The sequence below is a fragment of the Squalius cephalus genome (assembly GCF_949319135.1).
Source record: "Squalius cephalus genome assembly, chromosome: 2".
NCBI classification, from domain to species: Eukaryota; Metazoa; Chordata; class Actinopteri; order Cypriniformes; family Leuciscidae; genus Squalius; species Squalius cephalus.
This window is the reverse complement of record NC_137123.1, coordinates 56213466-56233526: the sequence shown is the minus strand read 5'-3', so window position 1 is coordinate 56233526 and position 20061 is coordinate 56213466. Positions and strand designations below refer to the sequence as shown.

Here is a 20061-nt window from a genome sequence, read left to right as displayed (position 1 = left end):
TCTGAACAATATGTATCATGGTTTCCACAAAAATATTTTAAGCAGCACAATTGTTTTCAACATTGATAATAATAAATGTTTCTTGAGCACCAATTTAGCATATTAGAATGATTTCTGAAGGATCATGTGACACTGGAAACTTAAAGCTACACTGTGTAACTTTTTAAGTTGATTCTTAGCAAAAAACACTTTGTTCTATCAAAAGTATATGTGCTCATTCATGTGTAATTACTTCCATCAACTAATAAAGTATTCTCGTAAGAGTACAATCTGCCATTTATAATAAATACGAGCGAGTCACTCGAATGGCGGCAGCCATGTTGCGCCTCCATCTTGAAAATACATTCGCCAAAGAGGGACATACCTGGAAATTCAAGCTTCGCCTTTCGCGTTTTACAATCAGTGACACCGTGACGAATGCGAGGGGGAGATTACTCGCGACTGCCGGCAGATTTGAAAGATTGCTGAAGATGGAGGATCACGCCTATTTTCGAGGACATGTAAGTTAGGAGAACTTTTTAGGAGAACACATTTGCGCTGTGATCCTTGCTCCCCGCGCCCCCGCTCCTCCTTTTCCACTCTGCGTGCGTGTTTAGAGCATGTTATGAGAGGCGAATCATGACTACTTCAGAAAACCCAGCACAATAGGAACTACCAGGCAGTGACATAAGTGTACGCTGAAATAAAGTTTTTCACCTCAGAAAAACGGACTGTCTTGTCCTGTCAGTCGTTATCCTGTGCTCGGAGCGCACACTCTTCAATTGCACGCGCAAATGCGGCGGCGCGCGCTGTATCGCCTCACTGATCAAGTGCAAAAGAAACTACGAGCATGCAACGCCGTTATGTTGTAAATTACACGAAATAAAAGTAATGCAGGTATGATTTTCATTCTATTCACCAGGAGCAGTTTCCATGTTTAATTAACAGTTATTGTTAATATTGTGTATTTACCATGGTAACTGTCGTTTCCATAATAACCCCAAAATGCCACTATTTTTCTTTGTGTTATTTTTTATATTTTTAAATGACTGTAGTGGCTCATACCACTATTGTATTAAAAAAAACTAGTTTGGGACTGCTATTTAATAGCTTTAGCATAGGTCTAATGTTTATTTATTACTACTAGTCTTTACTATTAGTCATATTATTACAATTTATGTTAAGTAAAGGGGAAAAGTACTTGTGTGTGTTAACAAATTTTGTGTAAACGTGTTATAATTTGCTTATATATATATATATATATATATATATATATATATGTGTGTGTGTGTGTGTGTGTGTATGTGTATACATACAGGTGCTGGTCATAAAATTAGAATATCATCAAAAAGTTGATTTATTTCAAGAATTCAACTTAACAGGTGAAACTAATATATTATATAGACTCATTACATGCAAAGTGAGATATTTCAAGCCTTTATTTGTTATAATTTTGATGATTATGGCTTACAGCTTATGAAACCCATGAAATCAAAATCTCAGAAAATTAGAATATTACATGAAATCACTCAGTAATTACACAGTGATACCATGGTCATTGAACCAGGTTTTGGTTCTTTTGGCAGTGTGGGCAGGTGCAAATCCTGCTGGAAAATGAAGGAAGCATGAAGTGCTCTGAAAATGTCCTGGTAGACGCTGCGTTGACTCTGGATTTAATCAAGCACAGTGGACCAAAGTCCTCTTTTCTGATGAGAGCAAATTTTGCATCTCATTTGGAAACCAAGGTCCCAGAGTCTGGAGGAAGAATGGAGAGGCACACAATCCAAGATGCTTGAAGTCCAGTGTAAAGTTTCCACAGTCTGTGTTGGTTTGGGGAGCCGTGTCATCGGCTGGTGTTGGTCCACTGTGCTGTCCACTCAACGCAGCCGTCTACCAGGACATTTCCAGAGCACTTCATGCTTCCTTCAGCAGACAAGCTTTATGGAGATGCTTCCTTCATTTTCCAGCAGGATTTGCACCTGCCCACACTGCCAAAAGAACCAAAACCTGGTTCAATGACCATGGTAATACTGTGTAATTACTGTGTGATTTCATGTAATATTCTAATTTTCTGGGATTTTGATTTCGTGGGTTTCATAAGCTGTAAACCATAATCATCAAAATTATAACAAATAAAGACTTGAAATATCTCACTTTGCATGTAATGAGTCTATATAATATATTAGTTTCACCTGTTAAGTTTAATTCTTGAAATAAATCAACTTTTTCATGATATTCTAATTTTATGACCAGCACCTGTATGTATAGGCAAATTCTAACATGTTTACACAAAATTTGTTTATATATTCAATGTAAACTTTGATAATCATAATTAATAAATCACAATTACAATTCGAATGGAATAATTGGCAATTATGATTTTTGTCATAATCGTGCAGCCCTAAGCTGAAGAAACCTGTTTATTATTTATTCATTTGATTTTGCAACTGGAAAAATAGCTGGTTTCAATAAAACTACTTGTGACATGTCATATTTGGCTTTGACTTTGACTGAACATTTGCTCTCACTTTGCGGAAAAAATATCGGGATATATATCGCATATCGATATTCAGCCTAAATATATCGGGATATGACTTTTGGTCCATATCGCCCAGCCCTACTGCAACGGATCGACGCCTGTGAAGAGACGACTCGACGCCTGTGAAGAGATGACTCAACACCAGCGATGTTATGCCCTAAATCAGTGGTTCTCAACTCCAGTCCTCGGGACCCGCTGCTCTGCACATTTTGTATGTCTCTCTTATCTGACACACTCAAATCAGTTCATGGAGTCTCTCCTAACGAGCTGATGATCTGGTTCAGGTGTGTTAAATAAGGGAGACATACAAAATGTGCAGAGCAGCGGGTCCCGAGGACTGGAGTTGAGAACCACTGCCCTAAATTAATACATGATTAACTAACTTTATTTTTCTATGTACATTTCTGAAATGCACTTTCTGTAAAGCTGCTTTGAAACAATATGTAATGTGAAAAGCGCTATACAAATAAATTTGAATTGAATTGAATTGAATTAATCTTGGAATAATACGGCCACCGTAGGAGTTAAATCGCCCTCGGAATTGAAAGGAACAGAAACTAATATTCACTGGGTAGCTAGATGGGGGAAAATATCACACAGTGTAGCTTTAAGGTATGGCTGCTATAAATTCAGAGCATCTGCTGCATGAAATGGTAACAATAGGTCTCATTAACTAAGCATACGTACTGGGTAAGAACGTTTTCACGAACAAATTATGATTCATCAATAACTTTCGTTCTAAAATGTATTCTAAATTACGAAAAAATTAAGGAACAACTGAAATTTGCATACTCTTGGTGACCTTATAAACATGTTAAGACTAAATTTTATCCTAGATATAGATCTTAATATTTCAGCAAAAGAGTAAGACAAGGTGCGTTATAGCTCAAGCTGGTTTGGGCGTGTTTTATGTAAATTACTCACCTCTGGCACAAAGTCGCTCATTTAGAATACTCCGAATTCATCAACATTAGAACGAGGTTAAAGGAGAACTCCGGTCAATTTTAACATTGAGCTCATTTTTTTGGACATTTGGAGTGCTGTCAGTACAGAGAACAACGACAAAAATTTTATTATTTTATTAAGTTTATATTATTAAGTTATTCTATTTTTAAAATTTGCACCCTGTTGACTTCAATGGGGCAAGTTTTAAACCTGCTTTTAGCCTCTTAACATCCTTGATGTGTCATTACAAGTGCACAGAAAATGTGAGTGATTCCTTCAGAGTGAACACGAGTGAATCTGACTGCAGTAGATGTGAAAGATATGTATAAAAATGATGTTATTTAAGCCAGCGCAAATACCTGTGTTTACATCCTGTTTTTGGTTGAAGTCCAAAGTAGTCGATTGCCGAGTTCACGCGCATAGGTTTAGTTACCTATGATCACGCGCGTGAACTCGGCAATCGACTACTTTGGACTTCAACCGAAAACAGGATGTAACATTTTCTGTGCTCTTGTAATGACACATCAAGGATGTTAAGAGGCTAAAAGCAGGTTTAAAACTTGCCCCATTGAAGTCAACAGGGTGCAAATTTTAAAAATAGAATAACTCGGTGTAGGCAACACCGATTTTTGTTGTTGTTCTCTGTACTGACAGCACTCCAAATGTACAAAAAAATGAGCTCAATGTTAAAATTGACCGGAGTTCTCCTTTAAGAAGAAATTTATGTGCATACGCACATGTTATTTTTAATTAGGCCGAACGTTTTCGTGAGAAGTTCAAATGTGCGTATAAATACGAATAGTGCGCAATTATTAGTGAATGAGACCCAATGTTATTCTGTATTGTCCCCGTCAATTAAAATAAATAATTAACTATGAGTCTTATTAAAACATGTTCATATTCGCAGAAGTGCATGCCAGTTTTGTTGTCAAATAAAATGCTCACAAGAATTGACTAGCAAGTAACAACCTGCTATTGAAAACCAACTACAACCTTTGATATTATCTCATGTTCCAATAGGAAATAATAATCCAATAAATCATCAATCCATTTTATGGAATGATTTTTATCTAGCTATAAGGCTACAAACACACACCTGGTCCGCCTCTGCAAGTTTGCTGTCCTTTTCATTTGCTTTCTTGTGGAGTTCCTCAAGGTTACGCTTTAAAGCCTTGTTGTTTTCCATTTGTTCACTAAGAGCTTGATTTGCTTTCTCTTCTCTTTCTTCCAGACGTCTGATCTTCATCAGTAACTCCCTGTTACGGTCAATTTCCCTCTGTAAATGTAATCAGACAGACACAAGCACAGGTCAAATGAGGTGTTTCCAAAGCAGAGACTAAATGCACCAAATTACATCCTAATGGTTTTTTTGTCTGCAGTGTGTTTTAAACCCTGTTTAAGGTTGAGTTTTTTTTTGTTTGTTTTTTCATGTTGCAGGAATATATTTAGAAAAAGGCCTGAGAAGACAGCAAAAGAAAAACCTGCAACAGCAAGCATGATTTTCAGCACTATCCCATCTATCGCTCACCTGTAAGTCTCTGGAGCTGCTGTGTGCCTCTTTCTCCAGCTCTATACGGGCCCGTTTGTGACTGAGCTCCATCTGTTGTTTCTCTTGAGTGAGTTGCAGAAGGCTGGTGTGGGAACGGACACGCTCGGCAGCCTCCTCTAACTACCATGTACAACAAAAAATTCAGAAATCTGCTCTAAACATACTATATAAGAGATTAAAAGACATATATTTACGAGATCACTTTCTTGACATTTAGATATTTAGTTACAAATAAGGACCAAAATATGAAAGGAGTCTGTGACTTGCCTCCACTCGTGTGGTATAGAGCTTCTGAAGGTCGCTTCTTCCATAGGCTGGCTCCGTCTCCAGCAAAGAGCGATCTGGACATGATATTAAACTCTTGAAAGATTTTAGCGTTGAGAAGATTGTGGTGTCATCCTCCATATCATCCATATTGACAAAGTCTTGACAGCCTCCTTTGTAGAAATAGAAATAGAAATATATATATATATATATATATATATATACACTCACTTAAAGGATTATTAGGAACACCTGTTCAATTTCTCATTAATACAATTATCTAATCAACCAATCACATGGCAGTTGCTTCAATGCATTTAGGGGTGTGGTCCTGGTCAAGACAATCTCCTGAACTCCAAACTGAATGTCAGAATGGGAAAGAAAGGTGATTTAAGCAATTTTGAGCGTGGCATGGTTGTTGGTGCCAGACGGGCCGGTCTGAGTATTTCACAATCTGCTCAGTTACTGGGATTTTCACGCACAACCATTTCTAGGGTTTACAAAGAATGGTGTGAAAAGGGAAAAACATCCAGTATGCGGCAGTCCTGTGGGCGAAAATGCCTTGTTGATGCTAGAGGTCAGAGGAGAATGGGCCGACTGATTCAAGCTGATAGAAGAGCAACTTTGACTGAAATAAACACTCGTTACAACCGAGGTATGCAGCAAAGCATTTGTGAAGCCACAACACGCACAACCTTGAGGCGGATGGGCTACAACAGCAGAAGACCCCACCGGGTACCACTCATCTCCACTACAAATAGGAAAAAGAGGCTACAATTTGCACGAGCTCACCAAAATTGGACAGTTGAAGACTGGAAAAATGTTGCCTGGTCTGATGAGTCTCAATTTCTGTTGAGACATTCAGATGGTAGAGTCAGAATTTGGCGTAAACAGAATGAGAACATGGATCCATCATGCCTTGTTACCACTGTGCAGGCTGGTGGTGGTGGTGTAATGGTGTGGGGGATGTTTTCTTGGCACACTTTAGGCCCCTTAGTGCCAATTGGGCATCGTTTAAATGCCACGGCCTACCTGAGCATTGTTTCTGACCATGTCCATCCCTTTATGACCACCATGTACCCATCCTCTGATGGCTACTTCCAGCAGGATAATGCACCATGTCACAAAGCTCGAATCATTTCAAACTGGTTTCTTGAACATGACAATGAGTTCACTGTACTAAAATGGCCCCCACAGTCACCAGATCTCAACCCAATAGAGCATCTTTGGGATGTGGTGGAACGAGAGCTTCGTGCCCTGGATGTGCATCCCACAAATCTCCATCAACTGCAAGATGCTATCCTATCAATATGGGCCAACATTTCTAAAGAATGCTTTCAGCACCTTGTTGAATCAATGCCACGTAGAATTAAGGCAGTTCTGAAGGCGAAAGGGGGTCAAACACAGTATTAGTATGGTGTTCCTAATAATCCTTTAGGTGAGTGTATATATAAGTGTAAAAAGAAAAACATGAATAAACCTCCTCCCTACCCTCAAGAAGCCCACTATTCAAACCAAAGAGGAAATAATCCCGATACATGTAAAATAATGGCCAGTTCTATGGTCAGTTCAGTTTAAATTAGTAAGGAGGTATTCTGTACACCTTTAGGATGCTATTAACATTTGGGCAGTTGATTATTAAAATACTGAACGTTTATAGTGAAGAATAAGGCATGTTTTTCGTACTTCCATAATGTCCAAAATAATGTCTTGTTTATTTTTTTATTAAAAAAAGGCTGATGTTTTAAAAGGTGACACTTGCTTGATATCAAGTGAAACATAGTGATTTCCTTGATATCATAAGATAAAAACATGGTACTTTGCTACATACCAAGGTAAAGGTCTACCATATATTTAAACATCATGATGATGGGGACAGTGGGAACTTAAAGAGAACCGGGTACTTTTCACTTGGTTTGCCTCTTGGTCCATTTCAAGTGGTCTGAGCTGGGGTCTTATAAAGAAGACTAGCCTATAGTGTAAAAGCAACCTTAAACTAGGGTAGCCTATTTCAAATGGTCCAAAACATGGTATTGCATTTTCCAGAAATAATACTAAAGTTTTATAACGTTAAACTTAACACTGCTCATAACAATATATTAAATCACGAACTAACACTATTTTAAAATACGTATTCGTGAGGTAAACATTAATATAAGTAATATAAAGTTAAATCACACACGCTTCAGTTCAGTGTAAGTTAGCAACCGTTCAGCTAACGTCACCCTCAATAAAAACGATTTTATTCACAGAATAAACAGCAGACCGAATAAATAGGCTATACAATAACATGCGTGTCTTTCTTTTAAATTAAATATACGGTTCTGAACGGGAAAACCCGTAACTCACTCTTTCTATTGGCGCTTGAGTCTCCGGTTTTTGAACTCGATGCAGTTTTGTTTTCGTTGGTTGAGAAGCCGCTACTTCATATGCAGCTTCACGACAGCGCCTCTGTGTGGCTGGGCGGAATAGATCCACTCAGTCTATCTGCCACTTACATCGGAATTTGAGTGGGTTGCACAAACACGCACTAAAAATGCCACCGCGTACATCCATTCTGGGAATGATTGAACTTCTATATAAAATCAATAACACAAGCACTAGTGTTGTTGTTGTTTAGATTGCTGTTGGTTCATGAGCACGTGGCCTGTGACGCGCTGCTCAACACGGAAGTTGTGACGTTGCACTGAATGACTGAATGACTCTCAAACTGGCGGTTTGAGTCTTTGCAAAAACTGATCGAAAACTGATTTATAAAGTTTGCAAATCTTACAATGGCCAGTTCGAGCGTGGAGGACCCGACAATACTGTGTCTGTTTGATGTAGACGGGACTTTAACAGCAGCTCGCCAGGTGAGTGACCTATTAGCTACTCTTTTTAACTAGTTAATCTTTTAATTTATCTAGTTAATCTCATGAGATATGGATCTGAGCGGTATGAAGATTGATTTACTATCATTTATTGAATAACTGAAAACTATCTTTAAAATGACAGTGACAGAAGTAAATGGATGAAACTGAATGATGATCTGTGTAAATGTTTTTATAAAGTCAAATATATTGTGAATGCAGTTTTGTGGAGGTAATCTAAGTAATGTAATCTTCTTTCTGTCTTGGCACATCCTAAATAATAACAGTCATAGAATCAGAATGAGATTTATTGGCAATTATGTTTACACATGCGAGGAATTTGTCTTGGTGACAGAAGCTCCCAAAGCACAGACAGAATGACAGAGACATGACACAGATAATACAAATATATAAAAATACACAATATACTAAATAGACAATATGTGTATGTACATAGCTGTCTATTAAAGATATCATTCATTCTCCATGTACTACTTTTAGTCTACTTGTGGGGTGAGGAGAATTTGCATATAAACATTGGAAGTCATATAATTTATTAAGGACTAATCTTTTAAACACATCATGGTTCTGTCAATTACATGTTTTACAATACAACAATTTAAATCAATGGTTTGCAACCTTTTTTTTTTTACTTAAAGGTCCATTGTCCACAACAATATTCAAAGGCCACCTGACTTTTCCTGTTTTTCTTGATAATCTGGAAAATAATTAAGGATTTAAAAATGTTTTTAACTCACAGTTTCTACCTGCTAACATATTTTAGAGCTTGGGATAACTAAACAAAAATGTGAAAAGATAGGCTAATTTACATGATTTGTCCAGGTCTAGAGATTCATATATCCAGGTTTTCCAAACACCAGGAAGCCTGGTTCATCGAAGAAGGGGGAAAATAGTTTTTGAGGAAGTGAATTAAAATAAGAAATATATTTTTTCTATAAGAAAAGTAATCTTGAGCCACATTTGGAAGTTTGCTGTGGCATAATTAAGTGAAAGATTGCAAGTTTTGCATGCATTTCAACCCAAAAGTGCTTCTGTTTTAGCCTAAATATTGATGCTGAAATTTGATTGTTGTTAAACTATATTGAGTAATTTGACACTCATTCAAGAAGAATAGGCTAGTTCTGCTTTACCTTGTATTTCATATGTCGAAAAAATATTAAAGTAAAAATAGGTAGCCATGATGAAAGAAATATATTAGTATTGCACGGTAGAATGTGCTTCTCAAAGTAGGTATTAAAACATTATTTTTTTTTAAAGAATATCAAACAAGTTTTTGTTTTAATTTAAATAGTACATTTTCATTTGATTACATTTAAAAGGTTAACTAAATTGAGTTTTATAAATTTTATAAGTAAATTTGTATTTGGCATTACAATGTGTTTGTATTCTATGTACTCCTGACAGTAAAATAAGCTTCTGTAAACTTATATAAAGGTCCAGTCTGAGTCATGAAAAAAAAAAAAATAGGCTATACCATTAAAAAGAAATACTGTGATCCATCCAGCACTTGGCCTATTTAAAATATATAAGAGACTATTTAATGGATTTTCAGCTAAATTTAAACATTAAAACCATTTTATAACTTTGTGCTTAATGTAATGGATTAGTTACCTCTTTGCCTGTGTATGTTTTTGTCTTTAGAAAGCAACTCCTGACATGCATCAGTTCCTGAGTGAACTGAAACAGCGCGTGAGAGTCGGGGTCGTTGGAGGATCAGATTTGGACAAAATCAAAGAGCAGTTGGGTGATGATGGTGTGTATAGCAAATATTTAAAACACAAATGCAAGTATATAAGCAAAAAACTTTTTTAAACTCATTTATAGTGTGCATGTTTTCTTAGGAGTAAATGAAATGTTTCATGTTTTACAGTGATTGATAGAGTGGACTATGTGTTTGCTGAGAATGGTTTGGTAGCATACAGGTTTGGGAAGATGCACTCTGTTCAGGTAGTTTTGATTCTCTGTTTACTGTTTAATAAGCTAACTAACTCTCTCACATACTGTCCAGCGAATGATACAAGGGGCTTTTCCATTGTGATATTTTTCTTTTTAATCAGAGTATTCAAGCTTACATGGGAGAAGACATTTTACAGGATTTTATCAATTTCTGCCTCAATTACCTTTCAAAGTTAAAACTACCCAAGAAGAGGTAAGGTTAAAAGTTGCATGGAGAAAAGCATTTTTTTACTGCATTATTTTAAAGTTTGTCAATATTTATTCTCAATATTAAAGTTCATTCAAATTTTCTTTTAGAAAATATTTCCTATTTAACACCGTTAACGGCATTACACTGTAATTAACTGTATTAAAAGTAGGGCTGTCAAACGATTAATCGCATCCAAAATAAAAGTTTGTGTTTACATAATATATGTGTGTGTATGGAGTATAATTATTTTCTATATATAAATATACACACACATGCATATATATGTAAGAAAAATGTGTTATTTATATATAAAATATTTATATATAATATAAATTATATATAATATAAATATATATACACAGTATATACATGCAAATATTTCTTAAATATATACATGCATGTGTGTGTATTTATATATAGAAAATAATTATACACCATACACACACATATATTATGTAAAAACAAACTTTTATTTTGGATGTGATTAATCGCGATTAATCGTTTGACAGCCCTAATTAAAAGCTATTTAAAACTGAGATCATGACATAGTGCAATATTTTTTGTGTGTAATATATATATATATATACTGTGTGTATAGTTTTTTTTTTCTTTTCTGTTTTCATGCGACCATAATGTTTATTGTATTTTTACTGTCTTCTCAGAGGCACATTTATTGAATTCCGTAATGGAATGTTGAACATCTCCCCAATTGGTCGAAGCTGTAGCCAACAGGAAAGAATCGAATTCTTCGAACTTGATAAGGTATTTTTTTTAAGCATTTTTCAACACATGCCATTATCTTTTTAAAAGATGTTATTAAAGGTTAATTGACTGCTTTTTTTTTTTACTTTTTCTTTATGCAGAAGGAGAAAATCAGAGAAAAGTTTGTCTCCGTTTTAAAAGAAGAGTTTGCTGGGAAAGGATTAGCTTTCTCCATTGGTAAGTAACTGTGTATATGTAGTTGTCTAGCCAATAATATGTTTGTGTAGTAAATATAAAGTATATACATAATGTATGAGGGTTTTTTTCTGCAGGCGGGCAGATCAGCTTTGATGTGTTTCCAGAGGGCTGGGATAAGCGCTACTGTCTGGGAATTGTGGAGAAAGACTCATACAAGAGCATCCATTTCTTTGGAGACAAAACAATGCCCGTGAGTGCATTATTCCAGTATTCATGCACATACAGTATGTATGCAAAGAAGTCCCAGACTTGCTTGAAGTCAGCAGTTTTGTAATGGTTTTTTTTTTTTCCCAAACAGGGAGGAAACGATTATGAAATCTTTGCAGACCCCAGGACGATCGGTCATGAGGTCAAGTCACCCGAGGACACACAGCGGATCTGCAAAGAGCTCTTCCTCAAATGAGACCCTATCACAGGTGTCAAACTCAGTTCCTGGAGGGCCACAGCCCTACACAGTTTTGTTCCAACCCTGCTTGAACAAACACACACCTGCAGTTTTCAAATAAGCCTGAAGGACTTGATTAGCTGATCAGGTGTGTTTAATTAGGGTTGAAGCTAAACTCTGCAGGGCTGTGGCCCTCCAGGAACTGAGTTTGACACCCCTGCCCTAAATGACCTCTGCCATCCAGAATGAAGACTACAACGTCCGAGAACTGTGAAACTTTGAACGGAAGTCTCACTTGACAAGTCCAAGCCATTATTGTCTCTGTGTACTTGAGATTGTACATAATGACAGGTACTGGATAAACCTGTGTATGTGTTTATTTTATATGTAATCTGATACATTATTTTCAAAGCTGATTGGTGCTAGTGTTACGTCTGAACGTCTGTGCCTGCCTTAAATCACTGGACATTATATACCATAAACATATAATTAATACACATACTGGTCCAAATGAAAACACAGATATCACTCGGCAAGACCGGAAGTACGGGTGGGTTTCATTCAAATATGTTACATGTTGTGGTAAGGATTAATGTTTTTTAATTTTTTTATTTCAGATGCAAATGTGATTAATAATGACAGGTGTGGGCTGGACTAAATAAAATTAGTGGTGAAGGTGCAACAATTTAGAGGGAATTAGAAGAAATCAGGTCTAAGGCTCTATTAATCTAGTTTGCTCAAATTAAACTGATTTAATTAACTGCCTGACTACTGAAGTGAAATAATTGAATGCAACAGCGTAGCTTAACTGTTTAAAGTGGCTTAATTCTGTAGCAAAAATCTGCTACACAAATATATACCGATTGATTTGACATTTGTTGCATTGTGCTAGTAAAGGACACGATGTATTCTTTACATGTATGAGTTCAAAACCATAAGCAAGGTTACTGTACATATTCTGAGCTAAACATATAAAAGAGGTAAAACAGAAGAAAGATGTTCTAATTGTTTATTAGCAATTGAAAAAATGTCATTCTCAATGTCTGTAATAACTTACTCGGCATGCAGTTTAGTTTGAAGAATAAAAGTATTTACTAAACTGCAAAAAAAAAATTTTTTGTTTTAATGTAATTTGTTACTAATTGCTTTTTAAAACCAATAGTGGAATTTTAAGTATAAAATGTGTTTAATATGCTACTTAAATAACCACAAATGACACTTTTCCAAAAATATATTTCATGGTATGACTTTTTTTTTTTTTTTTTTTGCTGAAATAACACCTCTCATTTGAATCGATCTGTACAAGCGCTTTTTAAAGTCAATATCAAACCTGAAATCCAATGTATGATACGCAAGACCATACAACATGGTCAAGCCAGCCATGTGACTACAAGAACATTTCAAGAGAGTTTTCAAGATGATCCAATATAAAACAAGAAGATCTCAAGAGAAAGCAGAGTAGTCCAAAAGTCCTGGTTTTCTGGTTAACGGATGGGCCGGTACGGGAAGGCCATGGCAGCAGGATGAAAGGCGTGTGGGGAGAGAGACGGGTGTGTGGCGTGGGCTGTTATTGGGCGATGTGGGGAGAGCGCTGGATGTGTGGGGTGCGCTGAGAGTACGGGGTGTGGGCTGTGCTGTGAGGGGAGGGTGGACTGGTGTGGGCTGTGGGGAGAAAGCGGGGAGGGTCGACCCGAGTGAATGTGTGGGTACATGTTGGGCTGGAAGGCTCCGCTGTGAGGTGGAGGCTGCACCACTGGACCGGACATCACAAGCTGTAACAGACTACAACACAAAACTAAGTTACTACACACTGCTCACAAATTAACAAACTTATTGTTAATGATTGAGAGATGCTTTTTTGAATGGTTGATGGAGATATCTGGAGATACGGATGGCTGTACAGATATACATCATCAGTATCATACTTAAAGGTGCAGTGTGTAATTTTTAGTGGCATCTAGTGGTGAGGTGGTGAATTGCAATCAACAGAAGTTACGGTGGCTGACAGGACAGGAAAATATGTCATCGTCTGAGACAGCAGAGAGTAGCCAGTTAAGCAACGAGGTTTCTTTACAAAGATTAATTAAGAAATTATGTTTAATTAATTATTCAGTAAAACGATGTTATTGCTACTTGTTCATCATTGTGTCAGTGTTTTATTCGCTGACTTTAGCTAGCTTCTTTGCACAAAGAACTACCTAGTGAGGAAACCCGCTCTGTAGTAGTTTGTCCCTTTAGGGCTACTGTAGAAACATGTAGGCGCAAAATGGCTATTTCAATGTAAGGGGACCCGCGGTTCATTCTAAGGTAATAAAAACATAACGGTTCATTATGTAAGGTCTTTATACACCACTGAATACATAGTTATGTATATGATATTGAATTTCTGCCAACAGATCCTCCTAAATATTACATAATGCACCTTTAATAAAAATAATAATAATAATAATATAGGTACACCACCATTCAAAAGTTTGGGGTCAGCAGAATTTTTATTTTTTTTATTTTTTTTTTGATAGAGAAATTAATGCTTTTATATGCAAGGATGCGTTAAATTGATCAAAAGTACCAACACTTTTATATTGTTACAAATATTTAAAATAAATATTTAGCCACACAAGCAGTTTTCTATTGTGGTAATAATAAGAAACGTTACTGGAATATTACTGGAATTCAATAAAATATATTATAAATTATTATATTAAAATATAAATATATTTAATTTGAAAAATACATTATAATATATTTTATTGAAATATGTGGTGTATTATTAATATAATAATTATATTATAATATGATAATTATATTATAAATTACATTTAAATATAAATATTTGAATTTTCAAATATATTAAATCAAAAAGTTGTTATTATGAATTGTAATAATATTCACAACATTGTTTTACTGTATTTTTTCTCAAATAAATCAAGCCTTGGCCAGCAAGACTTTTTAAAAAATGTACTGGTGTGTGTGTTTATATCCAAACTTTTTTCATGCAACCATAATGTTTATGCCATTTTTTACTATCTACATTTTTTACCATTTTACATTTATTGAATTCCATAATTGAATACTGAACGTCTCCCCAAATGTGATCAGTGGCTTACTTGTTGTGAGGAAGTCTGGAGCACAAAGTCCGTAGATCCTCTGAGGAATAAATGACATGACAGGAAATTACATCACTGAAATGGTGCTCTTATAAGATCAAACCAGAGCCCGTCTACGGAGAGCCTGTCCACTCCCTATTAAGTCCTATTGTACCGAATTTTGGTTGTAGTTCCACCACAGTTCCACTGGGGGCGATCGCCCAGGAGTGCAAAATGAATGGGAGTCTGAATGGGGCTAGACGGCTAAATTTGTCTCTTTCACCCGATTGCCGTTGAGATATCTCAGATTTGATTGTAGGTTTTGCAAGTTCAACATGGGTTATAGGTCGAAAGTTGAATGAACGAGTACTTATGTCCTTTCGATTTCTTACAAGTTGAGTTGTTGTTGCCCATAACACGCTAGCATTCTTCTAATGAATGCTGATTGGTCAGTGAAGGACTGATTACGACCAGAGATACCGCTTGATGGCATCGTGGCATCCGAAGCGGGACCAGAAACAAACAAAACAGAAACTCGTCTAGCACGTGTATTTACCTGTGTCAGCTGTGTTGTCGATGTCTCGAGAGAAAAATAAAGTGCAGAGCGCGAAAGCACCAAAGTGACTGAAGGATTGCCGTAAGCAGTATCTCTGGTCGTACGATGTGTATGACGTCATTGACACTTTAAAAGACTTTTTAAAGCAAATAAGTGACTAACACCCAGCAATGTGTAATTTCTTTGCATCTCCTTTCGAATACAACATTCAAATTACTAGACAAAAAATTATATCCTGAGAAAAGTGGATTTTGAGGGGTATAGCGCCATAGACCTCCATTCATTCTGCACTCGTCCTGTGAGCGCCCTCATATGGAACCAGAGTGGAACTGCAACCAGTTCAGAAGCCGGAAGTTTACTGAGAGTGAAACTTCTCACCTTATTAGACATTCTCTGATCAAACCCAAACAGGCCATTGTGAAGTAAACATCACTTACCTCTGGCACACAGAAGGGCTCCTGTTGCCATGGCAACCTGAAGAGCTTGTGCCAGCCTATCCAGAGCCAGCTGGATATGACTGGCAGCTGAAAGGGGCGTGAGCTTCTCACAGAGCCGGCTCACTTCCTCTACTAGCGTGGCAACAGACTCCACAGGAAGCACAGCAAGCCGGCCAATCAAATTCTGTTCAGTCAGGTGGACCTGCAGGAGTTAAAATGAAAACACGTTATGCATTCTAATACTGAATGGAATCCTCAAAGCCTCACAATATTGTACTGGTTGAAGAGATACATCACCTGCAGCATGAGAAAGACTTGAAGAACACTGAGGTGCAGTTTAGAGTACAGCTCTTCGTATGCTGTTCCTTTTTCACTTTCTCCATGGCCATTGGTCAAAGCCAACTTCCGGCCTCTCTGATAGGCCAATGGAGCTTTCACACACCAGCGGAGCAGACCCAGAAGAGGCGTGATCTCGAGGCAACCCAACGGCAGGCTGGAATTGAGGGGTGTGTTGATGAAGGTGAGGAGCAGAAGTCTGGGATCCTCCGTGATCCAACCAACCAGCATCTCCAAGAGTGCAGGGGGCGGAGTCAACTCATCTACAAGCGACAATATCATATATATCATTTTTTGGGGCGGGTTTATATATTATGTAAAATATTTAAATATTGCTTATTTTTAAGGAAATTATTTTATAGAATTATATTTTAATTTTACGATAATATTATTTTGGATTTTAAATTATATAAGTTTATGAAGTAGACAGAGAAAATTATTTTATAGAATTATATTTTAATTTTACGATAATATTATTTTGGATTTTAAATTATATAAGTTTATGAAGTAGACAGAGAAAATTATTTTATAGAATTATATTTTAATTTTACGATAATATTATTTTGGATTTTAAATTATATAAGTTTATGAAGTAGACAGAGAAAATTATTTTATAGAATTATATTTAAATTTTACGATAATATTATTTTGGATTTTAAATTATATAAGTTTATGAAGTAGACAGAGGGAAAAAAAAAAGTTGTAGTGACAAAAAGGAAACTGGCACCTGAGGAGAAGTCATAGAGCGCCGTTACTGCAGTGATGAGCTGGCAGCAAAAGCGAGGGCTGGCTGAACAGATGTTCTGCAGGGTAGAGATGGCACACGGCACCAGTGTGCAGTAATCATCCATCAGCACCTGAGCCAAACGCACACACCACGCAGAGTGGGTGCGCTAAAGTAAAAACACACACACACATACATAATGAATGCTTGAAATGTTGTCCAGGTCATATTTGACACAAAATCCAAAAAATAAGAAACTTTTATTTTTCTTATTTTCCTCCAGAACTAAACTCGCGAACGGACGTTAACGGAAGCCAGTGATTATAGTGATTTTGATCTGTTCATCATATAAATTGATCGAGTCTCTTCAGAACATTTGGATTAAACCACTCAATTCATATGGATTAGTTTTACGATCTCTTTATGAACTTTTTGAAGCGTCAAAGTGGTAGTTGCGTAGCAGTCAATGGAGGGATAGAAAGCTCTCAGATTTCGTTAAAAAGAGATTAATTTGTGTTCCAAAGATGAAAGACAGTCTTATGGGTTTGGAATGACATGAGGGTGAGTAAATAACCACAGAATTTTCATTTTTGGGTGAACTATCCCTTTAACATCGTTCTTACGTTAATGAGAGGTCGCATGCCAGAGGTTAGAAATTTGCACGCCCAAACCATGTCCATTTAAGGGCTTTCCGCAAACCCTTTCCTTTTCCTCATTTTTCGTGAGAATTTCTCATGTGCGTATGATATAAATACAAATAATCCATGCAATTATTAGTGAATGAGACCCACTGTTCTTGATATGTTTCGTGAATGCATCCAGACCAAATTATCCATTCATTTCAGTTAACATGCTCCAGAGAAATCATGAATCATAAAACATTGAACTCAAGCCAGGCACAAAGACACAAAATCAAAGTAAATGCTCTACTTTCACACCACACACCTGTAGCCAGGTGGATGCACACTCCAGAATGGGCACCCGACACACGGCTATCGCCATGGAAACCAGCTTCCCGAGCATGGCCATGCGGCTCTCGTCAGCCTTGTTGCCTTGGAGACTGAAGAGGGTGGAGAAAATGATCTGTCGGATTGAGTCTTTGCTCTGCTCCTGGAAGTAACTGCACATGATCTCCAGCAGTTGCAGTTCTTGAACGCAGCTCATCCTCTGTGTCAAACACAACACACAATCCATTTTCATTCAAAGTTCACTCATATGCATCTGACCGCCATATTTAGCATGGTTTACTCCTAGTCAAAAGACTTGATGACGCTCCCATTCCTCACCTTAGGCTGGATGTTCCTGTCTTTAGGGACGTGAAAGATGAACTCCTCCACGAGGTCCACCGTGCTCTTCTCTAATCCAGGCGTGGGGCCCGAGGAGCTCTGCAGAGCACTGCCCAGCGAGATGTCCAGATGATACAGAACCTCTTTAGCTGCGCTCAGCGGATCACGCCGCAGCAATGCATGCCGAATATCACTCATCTCTGCTGTGGAGGAGAAACTACACCGTTAATTCAAATACAAGCATCTGTCAACCTGAATAAATTAGACATATGAAAGACATCAAGAACCAAAATATATCATTGTATGCATTATTTCTAGGCATGAAGCAAGGTAATAGCATGAATTTTGGCTATTACCAACAAGGCCGAATGCAACAGAAGTTACAATAGTCTTTTCTTCCGTAAACTTATTACCGAGTTTTTCTAAAACGAGAAAAAATTTAAGGCGGGACTTGATCTTGTCCATGGGGAATTGATTGCATGGTTGTGGATTGCTATTGCTGTGATGTCATGTGAGTGACAGGTTGTCCCTCCTTCGTGCCAGTTAACATGTCATCAGAGAAGAGATGTCGTTGCAAGAGGGTGGGGAAGTTATTTTGCAAAAAGATTATGAGGGCACAGTAATTTAGAAAAAATAATGATCATTCTTATTTTTAATATATATATATATATATATATATATATAAAGGAAAAAAAAAGAATTGTACATTTTGATTTCATGTTGACTTTAATACTTTTGGACATGCATTTTTGGGATAATACTAGAGTAAACCAAGGTATGTATAAAAGTACCATCTTTTATTATCATTGTACAGATATCACACTACTTTATTGTAAAGCGTGTCATGATCAACATAGTGAAATAGAGCAGTTCTGAATCTAACCTATCAGTAAAAAATTCAATCGTTTTACAATAGCTCTTATTCAAACACAAATAGGATAATAGGAAACAGATAATCAGTACACACATGACACATCACCAACAATATGAGATTATTCTCTATGGTAAACCACATTGTCCAAAGCGATGCTGTTTACACAGCGCTAGTATCGTTACTGCTGCATCGCCGGTTGCTTAACATTTTGAATGTTTCCTTAGTTCAAACTAACTTACATAGATATTCATAGTTAAAACACCCTTACCTGAGTAAATAATTAGACTCGTTACATTAGCTTCTCTCAATCAGCAAATGCATATCTCCCACAACTCACAATGTGAAAGTTATTCATCACAAAATAACTAGTACGGAACCCCACACAGGACATTGTAGACTCGGTTGAGTAAAGAGAAGCGAGGCTGTTCAGCGCCACCCGTGTACTGGAGTCAAGCGTAAATCTTTTGTTTTCAGAAACCACTTGCTTTGATATTTTGTTATCTAATGCAATAACTGCAATGACTGCATGGCTTCTATTTGAAGCCATGATATAGCCTACTTATGCTATACATTATATAGCCTATTCAAATAATATTTAGTTTGGTCTAAATCCTGCTGAGGCAGAGTTATTGTAGTAGCCTATCATATATCGATTTTATACATTTTTATATCAGTTTTAGTTATTTTAGTACATCAAGTTAAACTAAATTAAAGTGAGAAATAACTAACTAAAAAAAATAAAGCTCTTTTATTTCTGCTTTTTTTTCAGTTAAAGTAAAATATTAATTTCAACAAATTCTTATGGGTTACAGCACCTAAAATAAACTCAAACTCAATGCAAGTTTACATCTCCCAATTCTGACTTTTTTCCTCAGAATTGCGATATAGGCTAGGCCTAACGTTAGCTAGGCTAAACTCGCAATCGCGAGTTATAAAGTCAGTATTGCGAGATGTAAACTCGCAATTCTGAGAAAAAGTAAGTATTTTCAATTGGACTTTCGACTTTATAACTCGCCATTGCGAAATAAAAAGTAGCAATTGCCTCTTTTTTTTCTTTTCTTTTTTCAGTGGAGGAAACAGCATCCAGTTTTTGCAGTGATGCCATAGAAGAACCATTTTTGGTTC

The 20061-nt window shown here is 36.7% G+C and overlaps 3 protein-coding genes across 6 annotated transcripts in view; 1 reads left to right on the top strand and 2 right to left on the bottom strand.

Moving 5' to 3' along the window:
• mad1l1 (mitotic arrest deficient 1 like 1) overlaps positions 1-7711 on the bottom strand; it is a 66448-nt gene extending 58737 nt beyond the window's left edge. The window contains exons 1-4 of one of the 2 annotated variants that reach the window (XM_079853658.1): positions 7626-7711; positions 5280-5449; positions 4992-5132; positions 4560-4739 (exon numbers count right to left, since the gene is read on the bottom strand). In XM_079853658.1, the coding sequence (XP_079709784.1) occupies positions 4560-4739; positions 4992-5132; positions 5280-5426 (468 nt within the window). In that variant the 5' untranslated portion in view covers positions 5427-5449; positions 7626-7711. Of the gene's footprint in view, positions 1-4559; positions 4740-4991; positions 5133-5275; positions 5450-7625 lie in introns of both variants that reach the window. The other variant, XM_079853657.1, reaches the window with a different exon arrangement.
• A 214-nt stretch (positions 7712-7925) lies between these two features.
• Positions 7926-11968, top strand: pmm2 (phosphomannomutase 2). 2 transcript variants are annotated; one of them, XM_079853694.1, is made up of 9 exons: positions 7926-8128; positions 9788-9899; positions 10017-10093; positions 10204-10295; positions 10955-11054; positions 11156-11231; positions 11327-11442; positions 11551-11668; positions 11837-11968. In XM_079853694.1, exons 1-8 carry the CDS (start codon positions 8051-8053, stop codon positions 11653-11655), a joined length of 756 nt encoding a protein of 251 aa, XP_079709820.1. In that variant the 5' UTR covers positions 7926-8050; the 3' UTR covers positions 11656-11668; positions 11837-11968. The 2 variants fall into 2 exon arrangements, with proteins under 2 accessions (XP_079709820.1, XP_079709819.1); XM_079853693.1 differs by having other exon boundaries at positions 11551-11968.
• A 283-nt stretch (positions 11969-12251) lies between these two features.
• On the bottom strand, positions 12252-19336 carry ints15 (integrator complex subunit 15). Of its 2 annotated transcripts, none has more exons than XM_079853673.1 (8): positions 19205-19336; positions 18063-18265; positions 17722-17943; positions 16780-16945; positions 16014-16315; positions 15717-15918; positions 14745-14784; positions 12252-13419 (listed from the first exon to the last, which is right to left on the bottom strand). In XM_079853673.1, exons 2-8 carry the CDS (start codon positions 18258-18260, stop codon positions 13122-13124), a joined length of 1428 nt encoding a protein of 475 aa, XP_079709799.1. In that variant the 5' UTR covers positions 18261-18265; positions 19205-19336; the 3' UTR covers positions 12252-13121. The 2 variants fall into 2 exon arrangements, with proteins under 2 accessions (XP_079709799.1, XP_079709800.1); XM_079853674.1 differs by having other exon boundaries at positions 18063-18262; positions 19205-19283.
• Positions 19337-20061: the final 725 nt, after the last annotated feature.